General features: G+C 54.4%; 12 protein-coding genes across 12 annotated transcripts; 6 read left to right on the forward strand and 6 right to left on the reverse strand.

Moving 5' to 3' along the window:
• Positions 1–468: 468 nt before the first annotated feature.
• UV8b_03608 (uncharacterized protein) lies at positions 469–1885 on the reverse strand (the record flags this gene model as incomplete). Its single annotated transcript, XM_043141106.1, has 2 exons — positions 469–1684; positions 1815–1885. 2 exons carry the CDS (start codon positions 1883–1885, stop codon positions 469–471), a joined length of 1287 nt encoding a protein of 428 aa, XP_042997040.1.
• A 967-nt stretch (positions 1886–2852) lies between these two features.
• Positions 2853–3908, reverse strand: UV8b_03609 (uncharacterized protein; the record flags this gene model as incomplete). Its single annotated transcript, XM_043141107.1, has 1 exon — positions 2853–3908. The coding sequence occupies one exon, from the start codon at positions 3906–3908 to the stop codon at positions 2853–2855; it is 1056 nt and encodes a 351-aa protein (XP_042997041.1).
• An 837-nt stretch (positions 3909–4745) lies between these two features.
• Positions 4746–7182, forward strand: UV8b_03610 (uncharacterized protein; the record flags this gene model as incomplete). Its single annotated transcript, XM_043141108.1, has 2 exons — positions 4746–6776; positions 6844–7182. The coding sequence occupies 2 exons, from the start codon at positions 4746–4748 to the stop codon at positions 7180–7182; spliced, it is 2370 nt and encodes a 789-aa protein (XP_042997042.1).
• Positions 7183–8652: 1470 nt separating this feature from the next.
• On the forward strand, positions 8653–9789 carry UV8b_03611 (uncharacterized protein; the record flags this gene model as incomplete). Its single annotated transcript, XM_043141109.1, has 3 exons — positions 8653–8694; positions 8991–9652; positions 9741–9789. The coding sequence occupies 3 exons, from the start codon at positions 8653–8655 to the stop codon at positions 9787–9789; spliced, it is 753 nt and encodes a 250-aa protein (XP_042997043.1).
• Positions 9790–9862: 73 nt separating this feature from the next.
• Positions 9863–10048, forward strand: UV8b_03612 (uncharacterized protein; the record flags this gene model as incomplete). Its single annotated transcript, XM_043141110.1, has 1 exon — positions 9863–10048. One exon carries the CDS (start codon positions 9863–9865, stop codon positions 10046–10048), a length of 186 nt encoding a protein of 61 aa, XP_042997044.1.
• A 949-nt stretch (positions 10049–10997) lies between these two features.
• Positions 10998–11831, reverse strand: UV8b_03613 (uncharacterized protein; the record flags this gene model as incomplete). Its single annotated transcript, XM_043141111.1, has 2 exons — positions 10998–11744; positions 11829–11831. The coding sequence occupies 2 exons, from the start codon at positions 11829–11831 to the stop codon at positions 10998–11000; spliced, it is 750 nt and encodes a 249-aa protein (XP_042997045.1).
• A 366-nt stretch (positions 11832–12197) lies between these two features.
• Positions 12198–13832, forward strand: UV8b_03614 (uncharacterized protein; the record flags this gene model as incomplete). Its single annotated transcript, XM_043141112.1, has 3 exons — positions 12198–12435; positions 12547–12760; positions 12848–13832. The coding sequence occupies 3 exons, from the start codon at positions 12198–12200 to the stop codon at positions 13830–13832; spliced, it is 1437 nt and encodes a 478-aa protein (XP_042997046.1).
• A 454-nt stretch (positions 13833–14286) lies between these two features.
• UV8b_03615 (uncharacterized protein) lies at positions 14287–15152 on the reverse strand (the record flags this gene model as incomplete). The annotated part of the gene is made up of 2 exons (XM_043141113.1): positions 14287–14390; positions 14471–15152. 2 exons carry the CDS (start codon positions 15150–15152, stop codon positions 14287–14289), a joined length of 786 nt encoding a protein of 261 aa, XP_042997047.1.
• Positions 15153–16545: 1393 nt separating this feature from the next.
• UV8b_03616 (uncharacterized protein) lies at positions 16546–18078 on the forward strand (the record flags this gene model as incomplete). Its single annotated transcript, XM_043141114.1, has 1 exon — positions 16546–18078. The coding sequence occupies one exon, from the start codon at positions 16546–16548 to the stop codon at positions 18076–18078; it is 1533 nt and encodes a 510-aa protein (XP_042997048.1).
• A 740-nt stretch (positions 18079–18818) lies between these two features.
• Positions 18819–20210, reverse strand: UV8b_03617 (uncharacterized protein; the record flags this gene model as incomplete). Its single annotated transcript, XM_043141115.1, has 1 exon — positions 18819–20210. The coding sequence occupies one exon, from the start codon at positions 20208–20210 to the stop codon at positions 18819–18821; it is 1392 nt and encodes a 463-aa protein (XP_042997049.1).
• Positions 20211–21619: 1409 nt separating this feature from the next.
• UV8b_03618 (uncharacterized protein) lies at positions 21620–22774 on the forward strand (the record flags this gene model as incomplete). The annotated part of the gene is made up of 2 exons (XM_043141116.1): positions 21620–21880; positions 22082–22774. 2 exons carry the CDS (start codon positions 21620–21622, stop codon positions 22772–22774), a joined length of 954 nt encoding a protein of 317 aa, XP_042997050.1.
• An 885-nt stretch (positions 22775–23659) lies between these two features.
• UV8b_03619 (uncharacterized protein) lies at positions 23660–24544 on the reverse strand (the record flags this gene model as incomplete). The annotated part of the gene is made up of 1 exon (XM_043141117.1): positions 23660–24544. The coding sequence occupies one exon, from the start codon at positions 24542–24544 to the stop codon at positions 23660–23662; it is 885 nt and encodes a 294-aa protein (XP_042997051.1).
• Positions 24545–25603: the final 1059 nt, after the last annotated feature.

The following is a 25603-nucleotide window of genomic DNA, read 5'->3' on the forward strand; positions in this document are numbered from 1 at the left end:
AATGATGCCTGCCAGGATGTGCCTTGCATGGACAAGATCAACTCTGCCTCCAACAGAAAAAGTCGTGCGCAGACAGGAATATGTTCCTTGAATCCGCAATGGCCCCGTCTCCTTGCCTTCTCACGCTTTTAGAATGCTTGACAAGTATTTGAAAACGGCCCATGAAAGGAGGGAAATGACTTATAGCACGAAGTGTCTAGTGTTTATTGACGGCCTAACGCCGAAATGACACTTGCTCCCAAACACTTGGTCATATATACTTTCCGTCAACATCCCATCTTCGCCGCTCCCCCCCCCCCCCCCCCCCCCCCCCCCCCGGGGGTGGTCTGTCCAAGTCTTGCGTCCACAACATAGCTCGTCATGCAGGATCCAGCTCTCGCGGAAGCTGGGCTGGTTGGTGTTGAGATCCAAATCTTAGGAGCTCATTGCCATGCGTATAAGAATTGACCAGAAGAAATCATGATTCAATCATGCGCCATCCGTAGCTGTTGCCACCAAACTGGGAATGTCATTGACGTCTTTCTTGCCGAGTAAGATGTCGTTGACCGCGGTAAACAGGGGATACTCCTTCTCCAAACCGCGCGCCTTCAGAAAGCTGTTGACTTCAAAAGCCGTGGTTGTTCCTTGCAACTTCTGCCCATTCAAGTCTTTCCGCTCCACCTCTTCAACTGCGATGCCTTGCTCAACAGCCTTTTTAGCGCAGCGAAAGTTTCGTCCTCCAGACGAGGATGTGATCAAGTCAGCAACGCCAGCAGAGGTTTCGGTAAAGGTTTGGCTCTGGACCGTCTCGCCAAAGAATTCTTTCCCAAACTTGACCATTTCCATGAGGCCAATGCGCATGATGGCAGCTTTGGCATTGTCACCCCAACCCCGGCCATCCACAAACCCGGCGGCCAGAGCCACAATGTTCTTCAGGGCACCGCCAAGGGAGACTCCTGCCACATCTGAAACCATCTGAACGTGAAAATACGGTCGGTGGAACAAGGCGCTGAAGCAGTCGTGGTCCAATGGAGGGTATTCTGCGGGCAGAGCCGTGAGCTTGGTCTTGGATGCTCGGCCCCTACAGTCCCTGTGAGACACGTCCTGCAGGTCGGTGACTGTAATACCAGGGTTGGGGGCCGGGCTACCAGAGCGCGGCGACGGGTTCCTGCTGTTATCCATTCGAGGGGGATCGTAGGCGATTGTGGTTTCTGACCACTTTTCAGCGGCAATTTCGCTGGCAATGTTGGCCCCGCTCAAGGCACCGCAGTAGATGTTCAAGCCATCGCCAATCCACTCGCTGAATAGGCTGACATCGTCATCGGTGACGTTGACACCCTTGATGCAGCTGATGCCACGTGCGAATGGCAGAATGTGGCCGCGGATCTGTTTACAAACGTTGGCAATAAATTGATGCGGTAGGTTGAAGATGAGTATGGAGGAGTCCTTGACAGCATCGACCAGGGAGGGGTTGGCGATGATGTTTGAGGGAAGGGTGATGCCAGGCAAATACTTGACGTTTTCATGATGGTTGTTGATTATGGCCGTGAGTTTCTGAGGTTTGTCGCCAACGGAGGCGTCAAAGTGCTTGGAGCCAGCCCCAATCACCACGTCTTCCTCATAAACCCACATCTGAACCTGCTCTTCAAAGACATGATGATGCTGCTTCGTGTTTTCGGCAACGATTTTGGCAATGGTAGAGCCCCTGCAAGATGAAGCCGGTTGTTAGTTTAGGTACCCAAGGTACCTTAGCTAGGTCCTCGTTACCAGAGCATGGAGAGTGGATATGCCGTACACGGCTCAAAAGGTCGATAAGGGCAGGTACAGCCACGTACCAGTTTCCCGATCCCACGACGGTGACTTTATGTTTCTTCTCATAACCACCGAGAAAGCCAGCGCAAGTCATCTTGGCGGTTACTGCAGAGAAGCCACGTGCTGCGAGGAAAAGAGACGATGGACAATGAACCCGGGGTTGGCAACGCGAGGTGAGAAATCGGAGCATACGCTGGGTAGGACGTGTGGTATTATCGGTTTACTCAAGCGCTGCTTCAAGAAGGAGCAGAGTGGTGGTTATATGTGCGGCTTGCTCCGTCGACTTGGCGACGCGATCTGCCCGACCAGGGAATTGCCCCTCCAAGGCAAGTTGTCATCGACTTGGGCAAATCATGGGCAGAACCGACGGACCAGGCCCAGAAAAGGCGGCCCCTCACTTCACCGCTTTCTTCAAAAGGTTAAGTGCCCAACGGATGCTCCGTGGTTGGGGCGCACTTAGTGGGTCTGGCCGAGAAGCGAGGCCCCTGGACCCCTGACCTGAAATTCCCTGGGCGTGCTTTTTCACATGTCCGTGGCTTGCATAGTCATGTGACCACTCTGAACACGGCCAAATTCTTCACATGCCGGATGAACAAGATACGGATTCTGGCTCCTGCAAGACTGCAATCTAGTTGACCTGCCGTTAAATCTTGCTCTCCCGGCGAAGCCGAGCCGAGGACTAGACAACCTGGTTGGTCACACCCTGATTTATACCTTCCTGCCAGGAGAGTCCTCCTCTTTCAAACCTCTATCAGCGTAGCCGAGGTGGAAGCGACCAAGATTTCGGAAACGACCAGCCCGCGAGACTCCTGAGCCGATTTCTAGGACGTCATACGTCTGACAGCTGCGGGATTTCACTTTAGTTGACGATCATGGATGCGTTGTCAAGGATCGTGGGGTCGCAGCCCCGTAGCCCCCCACCTCGTCAGCGTCCTTAGCATTCAGCGAAATCAACAGTGTTCATCAAGGCTGCTATGCCAAGCTTATGAGTTGGACGAGCTACATACATGTCCTATGCCCCTTCTCTGGCTCGATGACGTACCATAGCTTTTAATCAGCGTTCACCTCGGGCTATCAGACTTGGCCAACCTCTTCTGGACCGCAATGTCTCCTTCTGTCCTCTCTCCATCTCCAAAAACAGGCTTGAACACCATGTCGTACGACATCCACATGGCTTTGAACATGATTGCCACCCCTCGTGCCAACCATGAAGGCAGCTTGCCGGTGTCCTCGTCCAGCAACCGAGACCGAGGCATTACGAGAAAAAAAAACACGAAAAACGGAGCCCAAGCGACGATGAAAACATACTGCCCGATGGTTTGGGTCCAGCGCGTCACCACATATGGATGCAACGAATCGAGATAGTCCCGATAGCTTGCAGGTAGGTTATGCTCTTCTGCTCCGATCCTCAGTAGATTGAGGTAGCGCAAGCTCGGTTGTGCGTAATTGGGATCAGGACGCTGTCGACCATGCAAGAGTCGCTGCCACCAGTTTTTCTTGGAAGGCCTCTTGGTTTCCTCGATCGAATATGCGCCGTACAGTGTCTTGGCAAGGAACGAAATCTGTCCTTCTTTGGGACATGCCTCTCGCGGAGCGATGGGATAGCAAGAAACAACTATTTCCTTGTAACTTGAACCGGCACCTTCGGTGCGCATAATCGTTCGATAGTCCTCCTGGGTTATCTCGTAAACGACCCCGATGAGACCGCCGTTCCATTCCATATCCTGATGGACGGATTTGCCATGCTCATGCTCGCTCTCTGGCACTCGATATGCAACATTGGCGAAACAGGGTTCCCGATACGGCAGGCCGGGCAAGTCGAATATTAGTCGTATGCTGGGTGCCAATACATTTACCTGCGACAGCGGTCGAATGCCTCTTACGCCGAGGAATGTCTTTGCACACATGTTGGAGCCGTATGCGAGGTAGAGGACCGTATCGGCCTCTGATAACCTTGGGGCGGTGATGTTGTCTGGAGATGCGAGTGCCAGGCGCTCCGATGAGGTGACTGGAACTGAACATGCAGAAGGATAAGTCCCTTTCAACGGCTGTCTACTGGAGACATCAGCCTTGGCCAAAGCCGCCGTGGCCGTGGAATGTTGGACGGGCACAGACATGACGTAGGGCGCCAGAGCTTGACAAAAGACGGACACGAGACGACTCGGGCCTCTTGGTCTTCATATATGTTAGAGAGCCGCCGTGTGGATAGTCTTGTCGGTTAGCGATGGCTAGCCTGGACATTCTCCAATTTCTACGTGGCGACTGGTGGTTTATCTGCTAGTACATAACTCCGGACTGACAGGTTGAGGCGCCCTTGTCTGCGGCTGCGGGTCATGGCGGCGGACTTCCACTGTGGATCTTGCGGAGTTACCCGGCCAGTCCTACCCAGGAGTCGTACCCATGCTTTGCGCTGTTCGGAGCCCATATCTTTTCTTAAACTAAGGATATTCTGAGCATAGATACGTGACAAATCTGGTGATTTCGCAGAGATCCTAGGGGTTACCTTCCCTATGAGCACACCCCAAGGACGCCCTGAGCCACCTCAGGAGGTACCTTGGGTACCTACAGTACCTCATAGCTAACTTTACCTGTCCCTAACGGCGAGAGCGACTTCCCACCTGCGAGCAACTTCTTGGGAAGGCGCCCAGTTTTCTTACACCGTGGGCATGCTTGGTTGCTTAGCTCCTTCCGAATAATCGTCCAGTGACGTGATTGCTTACCAGAGCTCCTTCCTCATTCTTGACGAAGCATTCTGCAAGCAATGGACGTGAACGCTCAATGGGACTTTCCCTGTATTTTCCCGTTTCTGCAAGCTTGGGCCCCAACAAAAACTTGACCCATTTGTAAACCATCAATTCGTTTTGCAAGATCGGAATCCGTTACGAGGGCTCAAGCGTTTGTTCAGGGAGAACTCAAAATGTCTGGATCATCCGAGAATCAATGCCACTAACACAATGCCAAGGAAGCGGCGATTGTACCAACTAACAAGGATCACCGAGTTGGACACTACTCCAACCCGGTGTCCCGGCTCACCTGCCTTATCAACTCAGCCCCCTGATGGAGACAACGAATCCTCACGCAGGGAGGATATCACAGAGACGGGAGATGTAGAGGACTTTGACGACGGAATAGACGACAGAGATTTGTTTCAATTTGCCGAGACTCGAAAAGCTTCCTCTTCGCCTAACAATAGGAATTTTCCGTGGTCCGAAACCAGTTCGGCTATTCGTAGAAGCTCATCTCCATCTTCTTGTGGGCAGTCAAAGGAGATTTTTGGCTACTCGGCAGCTGATACTGCGCTTTCGAATTCAACTCCTCAACCTGAGTGTTTGCCATCACCTCAAGTTAGAATCGATCAACGGGCAGTGCTCGAGCATCAGGAGCAGCTACCACCATTCATTGATTTTTCAGAAACTGCCACCACTATTTACCAGAGTTCGCCCTCAGCGACCAGTCGCATTTCGAAAAAACAAGGTCACTCCCAACGTTTCGATCATCACTCTGCAGAAACAGAGAATGAACAAGACGAAGCCAAAGGTCAAGAAATAGACCTGGGCGAGGCTGCATTACTGCAAACTCTGCCCGAATCTGCGAATCGCGCGAAGTTGCCCGCCAATCCTGCACTTTTCCTAGATTCCAGTAAAGAATTGCAGGAGGTAGGCGGCGTCGGGCTTGTTGGCTCTCAAATTGACTCCGGCATTGCCCATGTCGACTACTCCCCATTGACACAGTTTGTTTCTCTCGATGGTGCTTCTGATCACCTGGACGGCAACGATACGGAAAATCCAGGCGAGAGCGTATACAAGACTTCCAAACTCAAGATAAAGCGAAAGCAGCGCTCGAAGACGCCACTGCAATTCGACGAAGAGACTCATCAAGTTAAACTAGTGCCTCAGAAGACTGTCCAAAAGAGTCACAAGCAAGGGGCAAAGTCCAACATTAGCACTAACACAGCTTCGCGTGATAAGCTTCAAGCCGAGCCGAGAAAATCTAATAATTCAAATTTCGAGGTGGAGGAAAACAGCCTTCCTCTCAAACAAGCCTATCCTGCCATGGCTGATAATTACTCAACAGAGCTGCAAGATGTACAAACATGCCTCAATACCGTCCCAAACACTTCTAGTCCCAAAGGTTACGAAGATGACAGGATGGATCATGATTTGGAGTGCCAAGGAAAAGAGGGGGAGCAAGAAACTCGGCCTTGCATAGTACTTGAAACCCCAAGAATTTCAACCGGGATGGTTACGCAACAGACAGTCCAGATAAGCGATTCCCAAAAAATCGGGGGCCAGAATGGTTTCGTGGACCAGGACCCACATGGTGATCCTGAGCGCGAGAAGCTGCTGAATGGTGTTCAAGTGGGGAACGAATGCGTTCAGTCTGAGGTCAAGGAAGACACAGATGCCACAAGTAAATGCCTGACTGCCTCACCTCATAAAGACGATGATTGCTTTCGCCCAGAACGTCCCGCATTCGGTACTGATTGCAGACAGGGGGACGAAGAACCTTTAGCGGTGCAGGCTAATACCAGCTATGACAGGAGCTATTCGGCTGTCAAACGTTCTTCTCAGAGCTTCCATGTCAATGAAAGAGGGAGCCCAACGGTAATACCACGACAAAATCGTGAAATTCGCACCCCCGGAGCTGGCGAAGGGCCCAGACTTCTAAGGATGAAGCAGCAGCAGCAGCTTCCCTCCATTCATCCCGCATTATACGGATGCCAAAGCTCGAGATGCAAAAGTCCCGCCGGAAATGGGGCCAGCAATGAAGAGTCGGAACAGACGAAATTTGTCCAGGAAGGTGAAATAAGACGTTTGGACGACGAGCCAGTCATGGTGCCCATCCACCGACAAAATGCGGCCCATTTTTTCTTATCCGAAGTGAGAAGAGATTCCAAAAAGCGTCGAGTGACCAACGGTCAATTCAATCCGGATGCTCTCACCCCTTCTGAAAGAGGTCGTCAGCAGGTCCAAGGACTTCTCAATGTACGTGTGGCGTTGAGGTTGACTACCGGTTTGGGAAACTTGAGCCATATCTAACAACAGCCTAAAGGTTGCAATGGACCATTTTGAGGCAAAGGGAATATCTGTCGTAAAAGTTGCCGATACTTATACCGCTGTTGGAAAGCGCTGCGTCGACAAAATACAGTCGCGATATATCAAAGAGCGCCACGCTATGGTTGACGTGGCAAGGGAACACACCCAGAAGTTTCAGAAAACCGTTTCTGATAGCATTCAGCTCATTGGGAAAAGAAGCGAACAAAGACGTCGCTCACTCACAGACTGGCGGCATTCAATTTCACGAAGGAAGACGTCGTACTTGCAAGCCATTTCGGCGATGAAAGACGCGCATAAAGAGTTTGTTACACTGGGCGAGGGTGAGCAGAAGTAGGGGTATGGTATGGAATCGTGTGACTGATGGCGAACAATACTCTGATCCATTATGGCAATGGGGAAGAAAACTGGCTTCGAGAAAAGAGCCGCAGGACGCGGTGGGCTGCTGTTGACGCCCGACACCTCGGAGGGAAGCCTGTCTGTGGTGATTGGTGCTATTATCAGACACCCAGCCACAGGGCGGGTTTCAAATCCCCCCAGAGGTATGTAGTCGAAAATTGCCCATAGTTGAGACAAAGACGTTGCTCCTTTTTGCTCCTTGGCCAGTTCCCCTTGCAACACGAGTTCAACAAGGCTACGGTCGAGGGGATTGCACTCGGCGGTTGCGCTGAACGTTAGGTACATAGTAGGTCCATATTCACTCGTCGCCTTATTGCGTAATCGGCACATATCTTGGGAGGTAGGCATGACTTGAGAGGCACGCCTGTCTCGCACATGATACATGCATGATAATGTGGCATATCTGACGGCTGGGATTTGCCTGATGGCGGGCGGGGCTAATTTTAGGGCGTCCCTAAGGAGGCAGAGGTACCCTAGAAGGTATATATTCGTGCTTTGCGCGAAGTACTTGGTGCATACATGTACCGAAGCATCTATACCAGCATTCTGCTGCATAAATGCGGGGGGTAGAGGTGGGGGGGGGGGGGGGGGGTCTTTGGCGTACTGCGTACATACCGCGCAAGGATTTGACCGCTTTCGCGCGCGGAGAACTCCGTAGTCTGCACTACCTCTCGGGAACCTTGCGTCATCTGTCTGGCTGCCTCTAATCTCAAGGCAGGTACGGAGGAGGAAGTAGCGAGTACCTAGCGGACAAGTCCTGAAACAGAATTAAAAGTGATATCTGACGTGGGAGATGCCCAGACACAGATCAAACAGGGCCGAGCCACAGCATCGTCATTGGCATTGCCGTCGCCGTCGCCGTCAATCGCTGCAACGCCAATGCCACCTTGTCGTGCGTCATTGCTTGCTGCTGCTGCTGCAGCCAGGCAGCTGCTGCGCTGCGGTGTGACTGGGGTCTTCGGAGTGCCGGTGCCCACTTAAACTAAACAACACCCACCAGCTCCAGGCCTCCGACGAGGCCAATCCAACCCACATCGAGTTCTTAGTCTTGCCCCGCTTTCCAAGTCATCGCTAGGGAACCTTCATCTGTTTCCAACCCGGGGCTGTTCACCAATTTTTTTTTCCCCTTTTTTTTTTCCCTTTTTTTTTTCTTTTCTTTCTACACTCACTGTCCCTGCCGTTTTTCCCCCTCTCGGCAGCAACGTATCCTGCTTCTACAGCCCGCTCCCCGTACGTTTTGTTTTAGACGCCACGACAGCGTCAGTTTGCGCGCTTCCTATCCCGTCCGACCGAGGCCAGCGTCGAGATTGTGGGCGAAATCGTGTGGGGACAACTTGAACAAAAGACAAAGACCGCTAAAGCCGGGGAAAAAGGGGGTTGCAAAGGAACAGAAAAGGAGGGGGGGAAAATGCCGTTCCGACAACGCATGGCCCGTCACTTTGGCGACTCGGTACGTGGAAGAATGAAGCATTCGGAGTGGTGCTTGGTGCTGGTCCTTGCCGCAGCCGAGATTCTCCCCGTCTGTTCTCTGGTGCCTCTTTCAGTTCAGCCTCGCAACCTGATTTGTCAAGGCACGAGCTGTACTTAAAAAATCACTTCTTTATTTTTTTTTGTTTCGATTTGTCCCCAGCTTATAAGAAGTCTTCTTCCCCTACTCCACAAATGGTCTAGATGGGCGTCCTGAAAACTGTCCTTGCCCGACGATTTACTGCTAGTCCGCTAACATGTGGCCATGACGACACATAGCTCTCGCCAGAAAAGGCGTATCTGAGCTACTATGACGTATTGCTCACTGTCGAGGATGTCAAGTCGCTCAAAAACGACTGGCTAACGGACAATAACATCGCCTTTTGGGAGGAATATCTCGAACGTGAAACGCTACCCCGATATCCCCAGGCTCGAATAGTGCTCCTCCGCCCCAGCATGACCTTTTTGCTCATGAAAGAGCCAGATATTCGTCACGTCCGGGCTGCGCTGCCTGACTTTTCCAAGGTTACTCATGTTTTCCTTCCCATCAACGACAATCGCAATGTCGGCGTTGCAGAGGGCGGTAGTCATTGGTCTTTGTTATTAGTTTCAATCCTCGATAGCATTGCCTTTCACTACGATTCTCTGGGAGGCGCCAACTACGCAGAAGCCAACCTCGCGACTCGCAGGATGGGCGAGATTTGCGGACGGTCATTGCGCTTCGTCAATCTCGACGAGTCCCCTCAGCAAGAAAACGGCAGCGACTGTGGCGTCTTCGTCTGCCTCCTGATGCGCCACTTGCTGGTCAAGCGCCTGCTTAGTGCCAACGCTCGGGAAAAGGTGTCGATGAGCATGGCAGGCAAAATGGTCGATAGCAACGGCGGCCGCAAAGAAATGCTGCGCATCATCGAAAGCCTTCGCAAAGAAGGGGAGCGAAGAAGGTCGTGAGTCCCCTCCCCCCCCCCCTTCCCCTCGGGGGTCAGGAGCAGTTACCAAGCACAGAACCGACTAATGAATGATTTGGTAAAGACGGAGCGCGAGTCCATTCACCACCAAAACACCGCCGCGGATTGAGTAGAGCTCAGCTCGCTACGGCACGTGCGACACATCCGACGAAGTGTTGCGCAAGATTGAGGTTGAGAAACATGAGAATGGCCTCGAGCAGGCATCGTTGCGGCCAAACTCTGTTTGGTCCAAGGCTTGTTCCCATGTCAAGTTCAAGAAGGACGCTCCACAAGGGGGCTATTGATGCGAGCCGGGATAGAGGCGACTCGGAGCAGCAAAGCAGGCCGGCTTGGACTTCTGATCCGGCATTCAACCGCCTTTTCAAAACTTGATGCGCCTGGAATGACTACATATCCCCACGATGCGGCATCCGTCATCGCATTGGAAGGCGGTCATCAGCCGTCATAGAACAGCCACAACCTGTCTGGCAATTTGATGTGCAACACAAAACGGTCCAACATCGTCCCCGCAGCCGCTCAGACCCGCAGACGCGTTAACGCGGCCCTGAAGCAGGTTCTTTTCGGCCCTCGTCAACTTCCGACCAAGCCGTGCCATTTGCGGCGAATGGGCGTTCAGATACCGCATCAACATGTTATCCGCACTAGCGATTTCAGCATGTCCTTGTTCGTTCTGCAACACAATTTCCTTGTTGCTTTTACCAAATTTTCCCATCAGTACCGCTTTCGCGGTATGTAGATGGGGTAGTCTCAAGTCCTTCCAAATAGCGTTGGCGTTTGTGCAGATTTTCGAACCGAAGACGCTACATAAGAACATTGCAGTTTCTCCGTTGGTCCATCCATTTCTCTCTTTCTTTCTTTCTTTCTTTCTGTCTTTCTGTCTGTGTGTATGTGTCTGCGCATCGAGGAATGATTCCCTGTTGACGTTGGCGTTGGGCGCTGGTAAGAATGAGTTTGAGCATGTTGGAACGCTCCAAAGGGACTTTGGGGGGGGGGGGGGGGATGGGTTCCAAGTGCGGTGGGGAAGGGATATTGCCAAGGGTTTGATCCTGGCGTGGGCGGGATATCAGGATCAGGAACGGTAATGACTAACTGAAACCGAATTGAGCTGCATTGCTATCGAAAGATGCACAAGCTGCGTGTCTGGTGAAGGCCGCGTCTATGTGAAGAAGTGGCCGTGGCCTGCCCGGTATGCGTGAAACGGCACGTACATATCGCATCAGGAGGGAAGCAATCGTGCCAGCATGCCATGCCATACGGGCTGATAACGGGGGGTTCTCGCGGCGGGAGGAGCCGTGCCAGCAGCAAGAACTGCAGCCCAGGCCTATTTTCTGCTGCTGCCGCCGGCGCCGCCGCTGCTGCTGTCAAAGGCGGGATTCTGCTCCATGGTGGCAGAGATGTAGCCTCGCAAAGCAGCCCATCGACTTGATGAACTACCACCTGGGGCGGCTATTCCGGCGGCTATTCCGGCGGCTGTTCCGGCGGCTGTTCCGGCGGCTGTTCCGGCGGCTGCAGCGCCGGACTGCTCGGTCGTGCTCGCCATGGCGTGTCCGCCCTCGTCATGGCTCCCTTGACGGACGATTGGTTTCGGCGCGGGTCCGGCCTCGTTGGTCGAGGCCATGGTCGCCGCGCCACTGAGCCCGGTCAGCCTGGCCATGCTGACTCCAAACCGCTCCATCTCGCCCCTGACAACTTTCTCCTTGCGCTTCAGGGCGCCCTTCTTGCTCCTCAAACTCTTGTGCTTGATCTTGCCAGCCAGGGCTTCCTCGCCACCCTCGCCGCTCGCCAGCTCGGGCAGGGCGTCGGCCAGGTCGTCGAGCGACGTCTTGAGCTTGTTCTGCGGTCTGCGCCGCTTCGTTTTGGCGACTCGGGAGGAGGTGATGCGGGAGACGAAGGAGGAGTGTCGGACGAGACGCTTGTCGCGCTTTGACGAGAGGAAGTCGTCGGTGACGTGGGCACCGGCACGAAAGACCTTGGCCGGCAGGAGAGGGTGGATCTGTCCGGTTACTCGTTGCATGCGCAGGGCTCGGGCTGACGGTGCCCTGGATGGGGGGGGCGGCGGTACGGGAGCCTTGGACGAGTCTGGGTTAGCTTGGGGGCTTTTGACTTGCGGTGGCGAGGCGGTTGCTCGGGGATTCTCGTCGAGCTATCGTACCATGGTGAGGAATCGCAGGATGGGGCAATGTCGGGAAGGCCAAGTCGGAAGGGGAAGCCTGGGGCCGAGTTGACGATTTTCGGGGATTGAAGTTGAGTTTTTCTGGGCTTTGGTTGATGGTGGGGGTGCAGACATTAGGTACCTAGTACAGAGATATGTAGCTACCTACCTGTAGGTGCCTACCTTAGGTACCTATCAAGTCGATGAATTGATGGCACGGCGTCAATGGCAGGCAAGTCGACCTATAGGGCCGCAACTGACTCCGACTCCGCTGGTCATGGCGGGAAGAAGAAAGCCCCCCAATGTCAACAGCCAAATGACGCCGATGCAAAAGCCCACCCGTCCGGCCACCCCTGTGCCGCAGGAGACATGGACGACAACATCGACCGCCTCCGCGAGGAAATTGCGCAACGGGAAGCAGAGCTTGCCGGGCTGAAATCGCGCCTGGCGGCGGCCGAGCAGTCCCGACAGCAGCAGCAGCAGCAGCAGCAGCAGCATCATCACCATCATCATCGTCAGCACGTCGAGCCGTGGAAGTGGCCGCTCGAGGCGCTCGAGTATCAACGCTATGGCCGCCAGATGATTGTCCCCAAGTTCGGACTTGAAGGTACCGTCCCGCCCTGCCCTCTCCTCTCCTCCCGAGTCCGCGAGCGAAACAAACGACGCGGCGAAACGGGCCCGGCAGGGTTTGCGCGTGCTGATGCCGCGCTCCCAACAGCTCAGCTGAGACTGAAAAAGGCCAGGGTGCTCCTCGTCGGCGCGGGCGGGCTCGGCTGTCCGGCCGCGGCCTATCTCGCCGGCTCTGGCGTCGGGGCTCTCGGCCTCGTGGACGGGGACACGGTCGAGCTGTCCAACCTGCACAGGCAGGTGGCTCACTCGACGAGCCGTGTCGGGATGAGCAAGACCGAGAGCGCAATCGCATTTCTACGAGAGTACGCAGCAAAAAAAACAACCAAGACGCGCGCGGCCCGCCGTGATTGGCTTTCGCGATATTTGCTGACTCGATCGATGCTGAGCAGCTTGAACGCCGGCGTCACCTACGAGGGGCATGGCGTCCACCTCACGGCGGACAACGCAGAGGACATCGTCTCGCGATACGACCTGGTCCTAGACTGCACCGACCGCCCCGCCTCTCGCTACCTCATATCCGACATTTGCGTCCTCCTCGGCAAGCCGCTGATCTCGGCGTCTGCGTTCCAGACGTCCGGCCAGCTCATCGTCCTGAACAGCCCCCCGGGCCGGGGCCCATGCTACAGGTGCGTCTTCCCGAAGCCGCCGCCGCCCGAGACCGTCGTGGGCTGCGGCGAGGGCGGCATCATCGGGCCCGTCGTGGGCGTCATGGGCGTCCTGCAGGCCCTGGAAGCCGTCAAGCTCATCTGCCGCGGCGGGCCGGAAGCAGGGCTGGAAGCCAGCCCGGACGAGGAGCGTCATCACCATCAGCAGCAGCAGCAGCAGCACACCATGCTGCTCTTCAGCGGCATGGCGGACCACTGTCCGTTCAGATCGGTCCGGATGAGGGGCAAGCGCCAGGGCTGCTTCTCCTGCTCGGAAAATCCCCAGCTCACGGCCGACTACCTCAAGACCGCCATGGACTATGTCCAGTTTTGCGGCTCGACGCGACCTGTGCAGCTGCTGCCGCGCCAGGAGCGCATCAGCGCTCAAGAGTACCGCCTGCTAAGCGAAAGGGGAACGAAGCACGTGTTGCTGGACGTTCGGGAGAGGGAGCATTTCCACTTGGCCCATATTCCGGGGTCCATCAATGTCCCCATGAGCCGCTTCACCAGTCTCGGCAGCAGGGACGCTCTTCCGGAGGAGTTCCCGCGAGACCTGCCTGCCCACGTGCCAGTGTATGTTGTCTGTCGGGTCGGCAATGACTCGCAAGTCGCTGCCCGCAGACTGAAAGAACTGGGGTTGAGCCGCAACGGTGAACGCTTCGTAGGTGACATAGTAGGAGGGCTAAGATCATGGAAGGATACAGTCGACGGCTCGCTGCCCTTTTTATAGAACGCGGCAACCGTGTACATCAACGCCCGCAAATCAAGATGGAGAGAGTTCTTTTTGTTAAAATTAAGCAGAGAGGGATGATCGTGCCCAGGCACCCAAGGTGGGCAAAAGCTAGCCTGCGAAAAAAAAAAAAAAAAAAAAAACAGTGGAAAGAGGGCTGTTTACAGAGAATTTAAAGCAGCTACTTCTTCTAGCTACAACCTTTGTTTGAAGGATACATGACGTGAACCCCAACGCAGACACGCGGACGAACGCAGTTGGTGCCGATACGATAATACTACACTGAAACTTGCGCCATGTGCGGCGTTTCATTTTCTCGTGCCTGGGGTGGAGCGTCACGCGATGAAACATCTCCCATCATTTGCACCAGCTTGCATCAACCCCCTTTCCCCATGTGGTCCCACAGACAAATATCAACACGTATGATTGGAACACCGACATGAGTACTTTTGTTTCACACAAAGGCTCGGGTTTTCTTCTTGTTAAACGCTCTTTGGTCCTTGAGCCATTGCCGGTATCCGGACACACTTTGAATCTTTTCGCCGTAAAAGTCGGGAACTAGCGTAAAACGGACGTGTTAGATGGCCTCAGTTGCCCAGTTGCTAAAAGGGGGGGAAAAGTCAAGCTTCATCTCTCACCTGGGTTGCCGGCACTCGAGTTTGTAGGGTCGACGCGGTTCTTCTTGACTCTTGCAAAGAATTCGCTCTCCTTTTGCATCATCTGCGTCTTGAAGCGATGGTTCATCAGGTAGAAGACCTGGTTACCGATGCTTGGCCCAGCCAGCCACCCCATGCCCGCGCAAGCCAGCGTCATGAGACCAAGAGTCACAAAGGGGTCCAGGGGAATCTGCATGACCACGGGCTCAGCGAGCCCCGTGGATAGCAGAACGGCACCGCCGGCACCGCCGAGCACCCCCGTCGTGACCGAGAAGAGGAGCTGGAGACGTCGACGGCGCAGGCGGAGCTTGAAGAACGAATCCCAATCGAGGGTCGACTTGGAGGACGCGGCAGAGCTGGCAAAGCACCGCGCCTGGGTGGCGGCGACAGACACGGCGGGCGTCGGGCGTGCAGCAGGCAGCAGCCGGCACGCCAGCCTCGCGGGACTGGCGAGCCCGCCGCTGGATCCTGCCGACAAGACGGCGGTGGCGTTGGTGTTGCTGTTGCGGTGCCAGGGGGCGGTTGCTTTGCCGAGGCGGGAGGACGGGCGGGCGGTTGTCGACATGGACGCTGACGAGCAGCATCCTTTGAGGACGGCGGTACGGGGTTGGCCAGCGGCCGTTAGCGGCAGGCGCAGGGCGAGCGATTTAATCGAGGACGACATTTCGAGGGATGATCCGCCACGCGTGAGGCCTCTACTGAAGCATTGGCAGTGGGGGGGTCTCGTTTGTGGGATGGTTTGTTCAACCGAGTCGCGGGGGATGGAGTTGAGTTGAGTTGTGCAAAGGAGCGTTTGATATGGGGTGGAGACCCGTTGCTCTTGCAAGCTGCCCGCCAACTTTGCAGCAAAAGTGGGGCCACGGGGTAGCTCGTAGCTGGACGAGGCAACGCCTTGTCGCGTTACAACAGAGATGAAGCCCATCTTTTCTAACCGTAGCGGCATGAGTTTATATCGAGTAAAATCCGGTAAACTAGTTTATCTCTTGGCAGATTATAGGAATGAAAATTATTTTATAACGGTACTTGCAAGTTAAATAGCAGTTAAAAGCTTATTGTCAAGTAAATATAACAGTTGGATATTATTTACTTTAGCTTTACTACTTAAATTTTATAATTTTTACATTAATTTATTTTAAAAATAATAGAAAATTTATTAAGAGTATAAAGTAAATAACAATACCATTTTTACCTTGAATTTAAATTTTACTCTTGTATTAAACAGTAATTAAGTTTTTAAGACTTACATGCATTTATAATAATTTGAACGTAAAAAATAGTCGGTTAAAAATAAAATTAACTGGCTAGGTGGCCCCGCTTAAAGACCACTAAAATGTGGAAACCCGAACTAGACTAAAATCCTCAGTTGTTCGTCCTTATTGGCTACCTAATCCACCTAGTTTGAGACTAAAAGTCCTTTCTAGTACTTTTTGCCTAATATGCAAGGCAGCGTAAAAAGTACCTGGTGGCATAACAGCGCCCTTCTGGGGAACGGCTCTCGAGCGGTTCTCTTCCCGCACCGACTACAGAACCCAACCCACTATAGACGCAGCGCTAGCTCGGCGATTTAGCAGCGCCCTAGTTATCAGCCAACGTACTCTCCTCCTTGGTCGAGGTTCCTGACGATAGAGACACCTGGCAGGGACATGCAGTGACATACATGTAAAATACCAGGCATCAAAATTGCAACCGCAGGCGCGCCGACGCCCTATTTCCGCAGCAAGTGTGGACGGGCCACGAGTCTGGTTTTTACTGAAGCTCGCAAGGGCCTGGCCTTGTGCTCCACAGCTGCGCGTTGACACTATCAACCCGCCCGTCGCGTTTCCATCTTGGAGTCCTCCTCTCCCTCTTCGTCCCTTGGCGATGCCCTGTTCTTCGCAAGTCCTCTTGTTCGTCAAAAGGCACCTCCCTCAAGCGGCCGCCGCGTCGAAAGCACTCTTGGCGATAAAGTCGTACGCTATGACTTTGTCGCCGCCATCACGCCGCTGTCGTCTGAGCTAGGTGGAAAGAAAACCAACTGGATCGGGTCGGAAATGCCCCTCGGCTGAACCATGCCGACAATGGAGTCAATCGTGCTCTCGGACAGCTCGGACGACGGGCTGGACACTCGGAACCCCCCGGCGTCGGCGCGTACGTCGACCCGCTTGGCAACGGCGGCAGCGGCGGCAGCAGCGGCAGCAGCGTCGGGATTCGTCGTGGAAATCAGGCCGCGGCCGCGATATGTTGCCGGATGCGGGCCTGCCCTGCAACCCTTGCGTCTTCTCCCTCCGGCAGTGTCGACGGCCTACATCATTGAACGCCTTCTGCTGCCCTCTCCCGGCCTGGCTGTCGACGGCAAGCCGTTGCCGGAGCGCATGACCTACTTGGTGGGCTGGAAGGACCTCCCCGCCGCCAGCTTGCTGGTTCCGGCGATGCAGATACTCGATTACGTGTCGCCGAGGACCCTGGAAGAATGGGAGTTCGCCTTCGAAGCAGAGCTGGAGGAAGAGCGGACAAGAATCGCCGATGCCGACGTGAACGGCGCGTCTGACCTGGGGTGGAAGAGCAATTTCACTGACCGGCCGCCCCCGACCAACGCAAGTAGCGAGTCATCGACGGCCGCTGTGGTCTTTGAGGAGCCCGGCGTCGTTGGCCGTCCCGGCGGCGAATCCCTGAGCTTATCCACGCCGCGAAAGAGAAGACTGGCGGAGTTCGAGGACCTCTCCGACGACGATTCGAGCGTCTCTGCTCAAATCTCATCCCAGCTCCATGGCCACGACGGGCAGCAAGGGTATTTTGATGAATCCGACGCCCCGCCCGGCAGCATCATGGTTGACCGCCGACGTCTTCTCAACATTATGGAGGAAAGCAACGGGGCTTCAGCGGGCACCCTCTGCAGGGTCATCACGCCGGTGCCATATCCTTCCTACGTAACCGGACTTTTGGACAAGAGGGGCGCTTCATCATCCACCCTGCCCGTCCCGCTGGCTGCCAAACCAAGCATGGGCCACGGCCTCGACGTCTCGCTGGCCGCGTACCAGCAGCGCTCTATGCGGGGAGCGCCCTTTCCCAGCGCCGAGCCAGGCGTCGGCAACTACGCCAATCCGTCATCAAGCTCCGGGAACACAAGCGCCTCGGCGACCCCAGACCCCGGCTTGGCGCACCTGTCGGGCCAACAAGGCCAATACCCGCCCCCGGCGAAGGAGGTTGACGACAAACAACCAGACTGGGAGGTGGAAGGGCTGGAGAGCATGGCCTTGTACGATGTGGAAGGCCGCGGCATCGTGCGCTACTTTCTGGTTCGCTGGGCTGGCGAGTGGCCGCCGGACCAGAACCCGACCTGGGAGCCGGAAGAACACATTCCTCCCGACCTGGTGCGCAGGTTTCTAAAGCTGACCAAGAAGCAAAGGTCCAGGCTGGCGTCCAAGCGGCGCTCAATGCAGCCGGCGGCGGTGAAGAAGGAAAGGACGGCGAGGAGACGGTATACTTCCGTGAGCGATGCCTTCAAAGGCGACTGGAAAGAAGAGACGGCCGAAACCGACGGCGCAAGGGAACGCGGTGCATTCGAGCATAGTCACGAGCTGGACGACGAGGTTTTTGTCGTGGGGCACTGACAGGTGGTAAAGAATCCTGGCCAACACGACGACGACGACGACGACGACGACGACAAGGATGACAACAACAACAACCACAAAGTCTTAAAGGGGGATGTTTTCGCCGGGGCTCGCTGCTAGATGATATTGATGCCCTTGGAGGGACTGGGCATTGCGACTTGTCAGGCGGCTTCGGTTTCGTCTTGATGGAAAACTAGAAGGCGCATCGAGGAATTGACGTGTTTCGGGCCGAGCATATGGTTTGTTGGGGGGGGGGGGGGGGGGGCGGCGGTATCCTGCTGCGGCGGGGCGCTTGCAGCAAAGGAAGTTTGGCGTTACATGGTCAGGTCTTTGGAAGGGAGTATCGAGGACAATGGGCGTATACCGCCCCGAGTATTCTTTTTTATTTATTTATTTATTTATTTTTTTTTCGTTTTCATTATTAATGTTGACCTGACGCGTGGCTTTGCGCTCTAGCTAAGATTCATTCATACCTTGATGCATGCTTGCTTGTTGTTGCTGCATCCAAGCATTCTAATCACGAGGCTCACCTTTGTAGGAGAATGACCCGAACCTATCTCCTCGGAAACGTTGCTACGTTCGCTCATCATGGACAGAGTTGGCTGGAAGCTCTTCGCGCCGTTGGGACCCTTTTGTCAACGGACTTGGACGAGGCAATTCCCTTGGGATCCGAAACAAAAGGCGGCAGACACACTGCACTCCAAGAAGCCTGCCATGACTCCATGCATGGCGCTCCATCTTCACGGTTCAGTGGAAGGCCGCGTCGCACACCACTCTTTCACCAACCCAGGGACTGGAGTCGACTTGATCTGCTGGCAACGCCATTCGCAACCGTCACAAAGAGGCACTGTCCCTGCTTTCAGACCTTGCGCGGAAGCAACTTCTCTTCGGTGTTTCGCCATCGACCCGTATTGCTCCCACCTGCGCAGATTGATTAGGCCGCAGCTGTGGAAGTACGTGTCCCAATTCTTTTCCCAGTCGGGGTGATGGAGTGTGTTCGCCATGAGAAGCTTGATGCTGTCTTTGCTGCTGATACTCCAACTATATTTATGCCGAGTTAGCGATATTGTGCTCCCAACTATCTTATACGTGGTGGACTGAAAATGCTCTCTTTCTTGAAGAAAGTCGCAGACTTCATCCGCGTCGATATTGAAGTGCTCGGCTAGAATGTCGTCCTTTGTCTGCTTCAATCGAGAAGTCGGTGGCGTCGGCTCTCTGTTGGAAAAGCATCCCGGCCGGTAGAGGTTGTATGGTGCTTTGTTCCAGGCTTGATGGAGAAACTGCGAGTCAATGTAGCCGATGACTCCGTCGGTGGTGCGGTATACGTCCTCCATGTTTCCCTGGGAAGAGTCGGGGCGATAGTGCACGTTATTTTTTCCCGCGCCGTAGCCGATGTGGACGTGGTCGAGGCGAACGATTCTGGCTGCTCTGGCTGCGTCAAAGAGGGATGAAAACTCCAACGTCAAGTTATTTTCTTGGTCTAAAAGAGTGGAGGTGACGCTGCCGTGTCCGACAGCGCAGATGAGGAACCAAACAGCGTCAAGCGGGAAATTGGGCAAGCAGAGTGAGCGAGTGACGCCGTTTTCAAGCAAATGACGGCTAAGCTGGCTGTGAAACCATGAGGGAGTGGGCACAAGGTAAGCTGTCGGCGAATGGCCGACATTATCGCGGGCTGTGTAGATTAGTGGACGCTTGTGAACGCAGTCGGCGTATTCAGCGGCTGCCTCGGGATATACAAATTCAACGAGCGCAGCCTTTGCAGATTTACGCTTGACCGATGGGCAGCGGGTGACTAGAACTGAAACGATACCTCCATAACCACGTATTCCCTTCAGAACCTGAGCGGGAGTGGCATCAAGCGACAGATTGTCGAGTATGACCCGGCGGCTTTGCGGTCCAAGACAAGCACCTTGATCCGATATGGGAACACATATCTCTGGGTGGTCCATTCGCGCCATGTCTCGGTGGTACGTGAGAAAATCGGAACGGCCTCTTGGGAGATGGTCATGTTTGTCATCGTCTAGTCCTTGTTGGTCGCCTGGGGGGGCAATGTCCCGCACACCATCGTCGGATGAAGATGAACAATAGGCACCCAGGTCACCGGTTGTTTGATGATTATCTTCTTTATCCATGTTGTGCTCCAAAGCGAATGAGGTTTCTCAGAGGAAAGAAAAGATTATCAATGGGTTTTTACAGAAGCAAAGAGATGAGTTATTCTTCGAAAGAGATAGGAATGCCGTAGAATGTGCGGAAGAGGAAGAAGAGGAAGAAGAGCAAGGGAAAGGCAAAAGGATCATGATCAAGCTGCGGGCTGCTATGTAGTATAAGTGGGAAGAAAAGGCAGCGTTGCCATGCTAGCACTAGGTAGGCTTTTAAGAGTGAGAATATGAAACATAAGTAAAGCCTGATGAATATCTTTCTAGGTAGGTAGGTAGTCGGATTTAATTCAGATTCGACTTACTAAGCGAGGGTGAGAGAGAGGTGAGGTTAGAGAGAGGTGGTGTTGGCGTGAAAGGCAACAGGAGCGGCCGTATGCAGAAAGCCAAGGCCAGCCAGACGACGCATCAATTGTATCGAAGCCCATATTGCATGTACTGACTAATAAGTGTAGCCGTCAAGGCTTAGGAGGACTGGTACATAGTAGTACATACCGGTGCGACCTGCATGTAGGCACCTGTACTGTAAGAACTCGAATCGCTGGAAAATCCCTCCCAGGTCGAGGCCGCTGAGTTTACAGGGGACCTCAGCTGCTGGACGTCTCCAGGGTAGGCCCGGTCACCTTCTAGGCGGCCCTCCATGTGCTCTCTCCTTGCGGCGCATCCGAGTCTGTATGTACGTGCGGTGCTGTGACAAACTTGCCGTCTGATTCCCTCCTTCCCCCGGTTTTGCGCTGTGTTGGTGCCAGAAACACGTGGTCGGCTTACACACGAAATCACACATCGCGGATGGTTCGGTGCAGAAGCTGACAGGTTGGACCAGACACTTCTGAAGGTACATCCGCCCAGGTACGCAGGTAGGTATGCCAACCGACTGCATTGTACAGTACCAGACAGGCAGCACTCTGAAGGAGCCGCGCCAACAACATGTCCCGTCAGCCCGTCGGTTCCTGTCAGCCATTTTACGGACGACTGGCGGCTTTGTGCGGGCCGTTTCTTCTGTTTGGCCTTTTCAAATCTATTCGGATCCGAAGCATGGGCATGGGAACATGGAAGCCGTGTGGTGATTGGTCTCCCGAGCCTGCTTACCAGGTACTCCGTAGTTGTGCAGGAACGAGCTCCGTCTTTCTTTCCCTTGCTTGCGGTCCCGACCTTTCCCACCCCCTCCTTCCTCAGAGAATATGGCCGACGTCCGGCTCGGGCCCTATAAATAGCTGGTGTGTATAACGAGTCTCTGGCAGCTGGGCCTGGTGCATTAAATTAGAGGTAGGCAGGTACTTGGATTACAGTCCCGAGGTCGGCAACGCCCCCGAACAGAGTCAGCAAAGCTCATCAACACCACGAGCCACCAGCCACCAGCCACCAGCCACCAGCCACCAGCCACCATGAGCCGTCCACGCAGTTGGAACTTCAACATCGATCACTACCTGAATCCCTTTGTGCCGTCGCCGCCGTGGAAATACTTGCCCTACCCTCTGACATGGTTCCTCGGATACCGCAAAACGAAGCCGCAGGAGACGGGCAATTTGGTGGCAGTCTTTTGGGCTTTCATCGGCGTCTTCGCGTCCCTTGTTCTCATTCAGGCAGTGTCCACGCGAGTTCCCTCCTTTGAGTCTCATGGCGCGCCCATCATTGTGGGCAGTTTCGTATGCTTTCTCCCTTCTTTTTTTTTTTTACTTTTTTTTCTTTCTCTTCTTTGCCTTTTTTTTCTTCTTCTCGTCAGCCTCGAGCCCTCGAGTTTCGAGACAGAAACGTCGGTTCGGAAACACACGAGACGAGGATGAAGAGAAATCCGGTGCAACAACAATGGGCGGGCATTTATCACTGACACGCCCATCGCAACCCAGGGTGCTGCTGCAGTTTTGGAGTTTTACACGATCGAGGCACCACTCGCCCAGCCTCGGAATGCCATCGTTGGCCAGCTCATCGCCACCGTCATCGGCATCGCTGTCGCCAAGCTTTTCCAGCTGAACCATGAGTTCGAACGCGTCCGATGGGTTGCCGGTGCGCTTGCTTGCGCATTGGCAACGGCCCTCATGGCCCTCACCAAGACAGTTCACCCGCCTGCCGGCGCCACGGCTCTGCTGGCCGTCGTAGACACCACCTTGGTCCGAATTGGGTGGTTCCTCCTCCCAGTCGTCATGTTGGGATGCGCGCTTATGCTTGGGGTGGCATTACTGGTCAACAACATCCAACGACGATTCCCCATCTACTGGTGGACCCCCGATAACCTCGGCAGAACCGAACCCATCTTGCAGAGGCCGACCTCTGATGAAGTGAAGGAACACGCAGTGGACCAAGACGACGCCATGGAAAGCTCTCTCCCACCAGCCGGATCCTCAGCCATCGTGGGCACGGCTGGCCATACGGATTCCCACCCCGAATTGCAGGCTCGAGATTCCGGCCCGAGGTTCAACAGTGGCCTCCAACACCCCCAAGAGGTCGTCGTAATCAAGCGAGGAGTCGTTCTTGTTCCGGGACACATGTACCTGACACAAGAAGAAGCCCAGCTTCTAGAAACTATGAGTCTGCGACTGTAAACTGCGTCTTGCTGTGGCTCATTTTCTGTTTTTTTTTTTTTTTTTTTTTTTTTTTTTTTTTTGAAGAAACATTTCTAGCAGACGTGGCAGACCGGCAAGATTCCGACTACCACCACCACCTGCGGCTATGTAAAGGGCCCTGGATTCGGACTGTATCGGCAAAAATCCCCGGCCATGATGGCCAAAGCCGGCCGCGGAAATTCAGCGATTAGAGAGGCACACGGGGTTACTCTGGTTTAGCGAACCAAGGATTCTGGTACAGCATCGTCCAGAAATGACGGGTGCGACGCGACGTTTCGGGGACGAGACAAACCAACCACTGGCACGCAAGCACCATCTCGAGGCATTGGCGTACCATGTTGAAGACTCCCCAGCCCTCTTGCATTATTATGTGCATTGTGCACGACAGCGCGCCTTGAACCGCGCGGCCGGCCAATAGCGGGCGCGGTGGTAAGCGTGCAATTACCCAAGAGGGCAAACTCTGTGGGTTTCGCAGCGCGCCAAAACCATCCAGGGAATGGAGCGGGGGATTTTCCACCACGTAGTTGTCGTCTTATGTCAATACATAGTATGTACCAGCCAAGGGGGACATCGCCAGACAGACCTGGTGCGAACACGAACCCGTCCATGGACACATGGATGATCAGCTACGCTAGTCTTTTATTTATTTTCCGTCTCGAATATTGATAAAAATTCCATGATTCATTTCGTATTTATTTCAAAGGGGCAAATGCAACTCGGCCATTCCAAGATGGAACAGCTGACATAAATATGCGGACGTGGGTCGGGTTGAATGCACGTGACGACGATTCCCCGTCGTCCGACTCATTTTCTTCACCCTGTTGAGATCCATCCCCCCCGCTTCCTTTCCTTGGCAGGGCAGGTTCAGAGCCGTCCCGCCAGGTATTTCCCCCACGCATAGTAGCCACCGTAGCTCAGCACCCCTAGGGTAAACGCTTTGCTGACATATGTAAAGAGTTGCCCATTAGCCCTGCTGAGCGCTGTCGAATTCCGCGTGTCCATGTTCTCCACGAAGGATGCGCGGTCGTTGACGTGGGGAAACGGCGCCTCGACCATCTCGCCCGTTTTGCCGTCCTTGATCATGGGAACAGGCACGCCGAGATACTCGCAGAGCGGGCGGAAGCCGTCCTTGACGGAGAATTCGAGGCGCCGGTGGGCAGGAATGGCATCTCGAACGTCTTGGTATCGCTTGTGGAACCACTCAATGGCCTTTTCCTTTTCTTTGCCATGGTCGTACGGCATGGCGTACTTTCTCATGGCCGTCAGCAATCGGATAAATGCGCGGTGATTATCATCGAGCACGGCACAGTATATGCTTAGCAAGTTGCCTAGCAGCGAGTCGGGTTGCATGGCTTTGTAGACGGTTTCGCAGACACTGTCGTACCACTTCTCCGGATCACGGTTGAGAACGACAATCTTGGCCTCGGGATACGCCTCGGCCAGCTCCAGGGTGAACAGGGCACTCGGCAAATCGACGCAGGCTTGCGATTCCCCAAGCAGCCTGTCCCAATCCTCTCGGGTCCATTTGTCGCCCTTGCCAGCGTATTTTGCCTCCAAGGCTTTGGTCCAGAGGTCCGCATCGAGTGGGAGGTTCGAAATCACCGCGGACATGTGGTAGCAGTTGTGAAGGCCTAGCTGATGCAGGGCAGTTTGCATGCTCCGGGATCCCGTCCTATGTACGCCATGGACAATGACGCGCATGGGAACCTGGCGACTTGGCACACCGCGCGTAAGCCGTGTTGATGACATTGTTGAGTGTGTCTAGACCGACAAAAGAAACCGGCACCAAGGTTTTCAATCTTTCAACACAGGGAAGGGGAGGTGTCCTGTCTTTTAGATATACGGGCATCTAACTACTCTCGCCCTCCTTGGGGCAGAGTCGGCATCACTAATTGTGGCACCTGTGGCCAAAGACAAGTCATTCGGAAGCCATGGACGGTTTAAATCCCTGCTAGCCAAGCAGTAGGCGCACCTAGTAGTGAGCCGTTAGTATCCTTGGCTTGGTCGGATGCAGCTGAGGTAAAACGCTTTTCCAAACCTAGCATGTGGATATACGCACCAAAGTCCTGAGTTTATCATGATTGGCTGCATACTTGGTATGGTAGGTCGGTTTGGCGCAATCCATCGTGGCCTCCACCAATGGCAGCTGACAGTAGTAGCATTTTTAGCGCGGGAGAGAGAGAGTCTGGTGTGTTTTGGGGGGGAGCGGTGTCGATGGTGTAGATGGGCTCATCAGATGGACGGCAGGTACTCCGTATAGAGTATAGATGGGATGTCCCGAGCTGATGCTTATACTCTGGCTTATGCTGGTCTGGTGCTGTCTGGTGACTCCTTCCACCCATGAGTGAGCCTGCTCCAATGCGTCGTGTCGCTTCTGGTGCGTTCAAACGTTCTCTTGCCTCTCGCCTCGCGGATTCGCGCCGGCCCTGGCCACGATGGCGCCGCCCTTGCTGCCTCCAAGCAAGACTGTTGGCAAGCGGGGAATGCATTGGCGCAGATTCCATCAAAGCCAGCCCCCATTGGATAGAATCGGCAATTGCCCACAAGCAAAGCTAGGAAATGGGCGGAGAAACATGCTGTCTGTCGGCTGTAGAGTTCAGCAAGGAAAGGTGAGGGACGTAACCAGCTGCTTGCCCCTTTACGGCCAGGGGATGGAGAGTTTAAGGGCTAAAGAATTCAATAGTCCGGCAGCCACCGACTGATAAATATGTACAGGTAGATAAGGTAGGCAATAAGCCGTCACCCCCGCCTTTGCTTTTTGCCAGGCTGCGTGATGATGACTTGCATTGAGCCCCGGGGAAAAAAGGG

Source organism: Ustilaginoidea virens, chromosome 3 (genome assembly GCF_000687475.1).
Source record: "Ustilaginoidea virens chromosome 3, complete sequence".
Classification (NCBI taxonomy): domain Eukaryota; kingdom Fungi; phylum Ascomycota; class Sordariomycetes; order Hypocreales; family Clavicipitaceae; genus Ustilaginoidea; species Ustilaginoidea virens.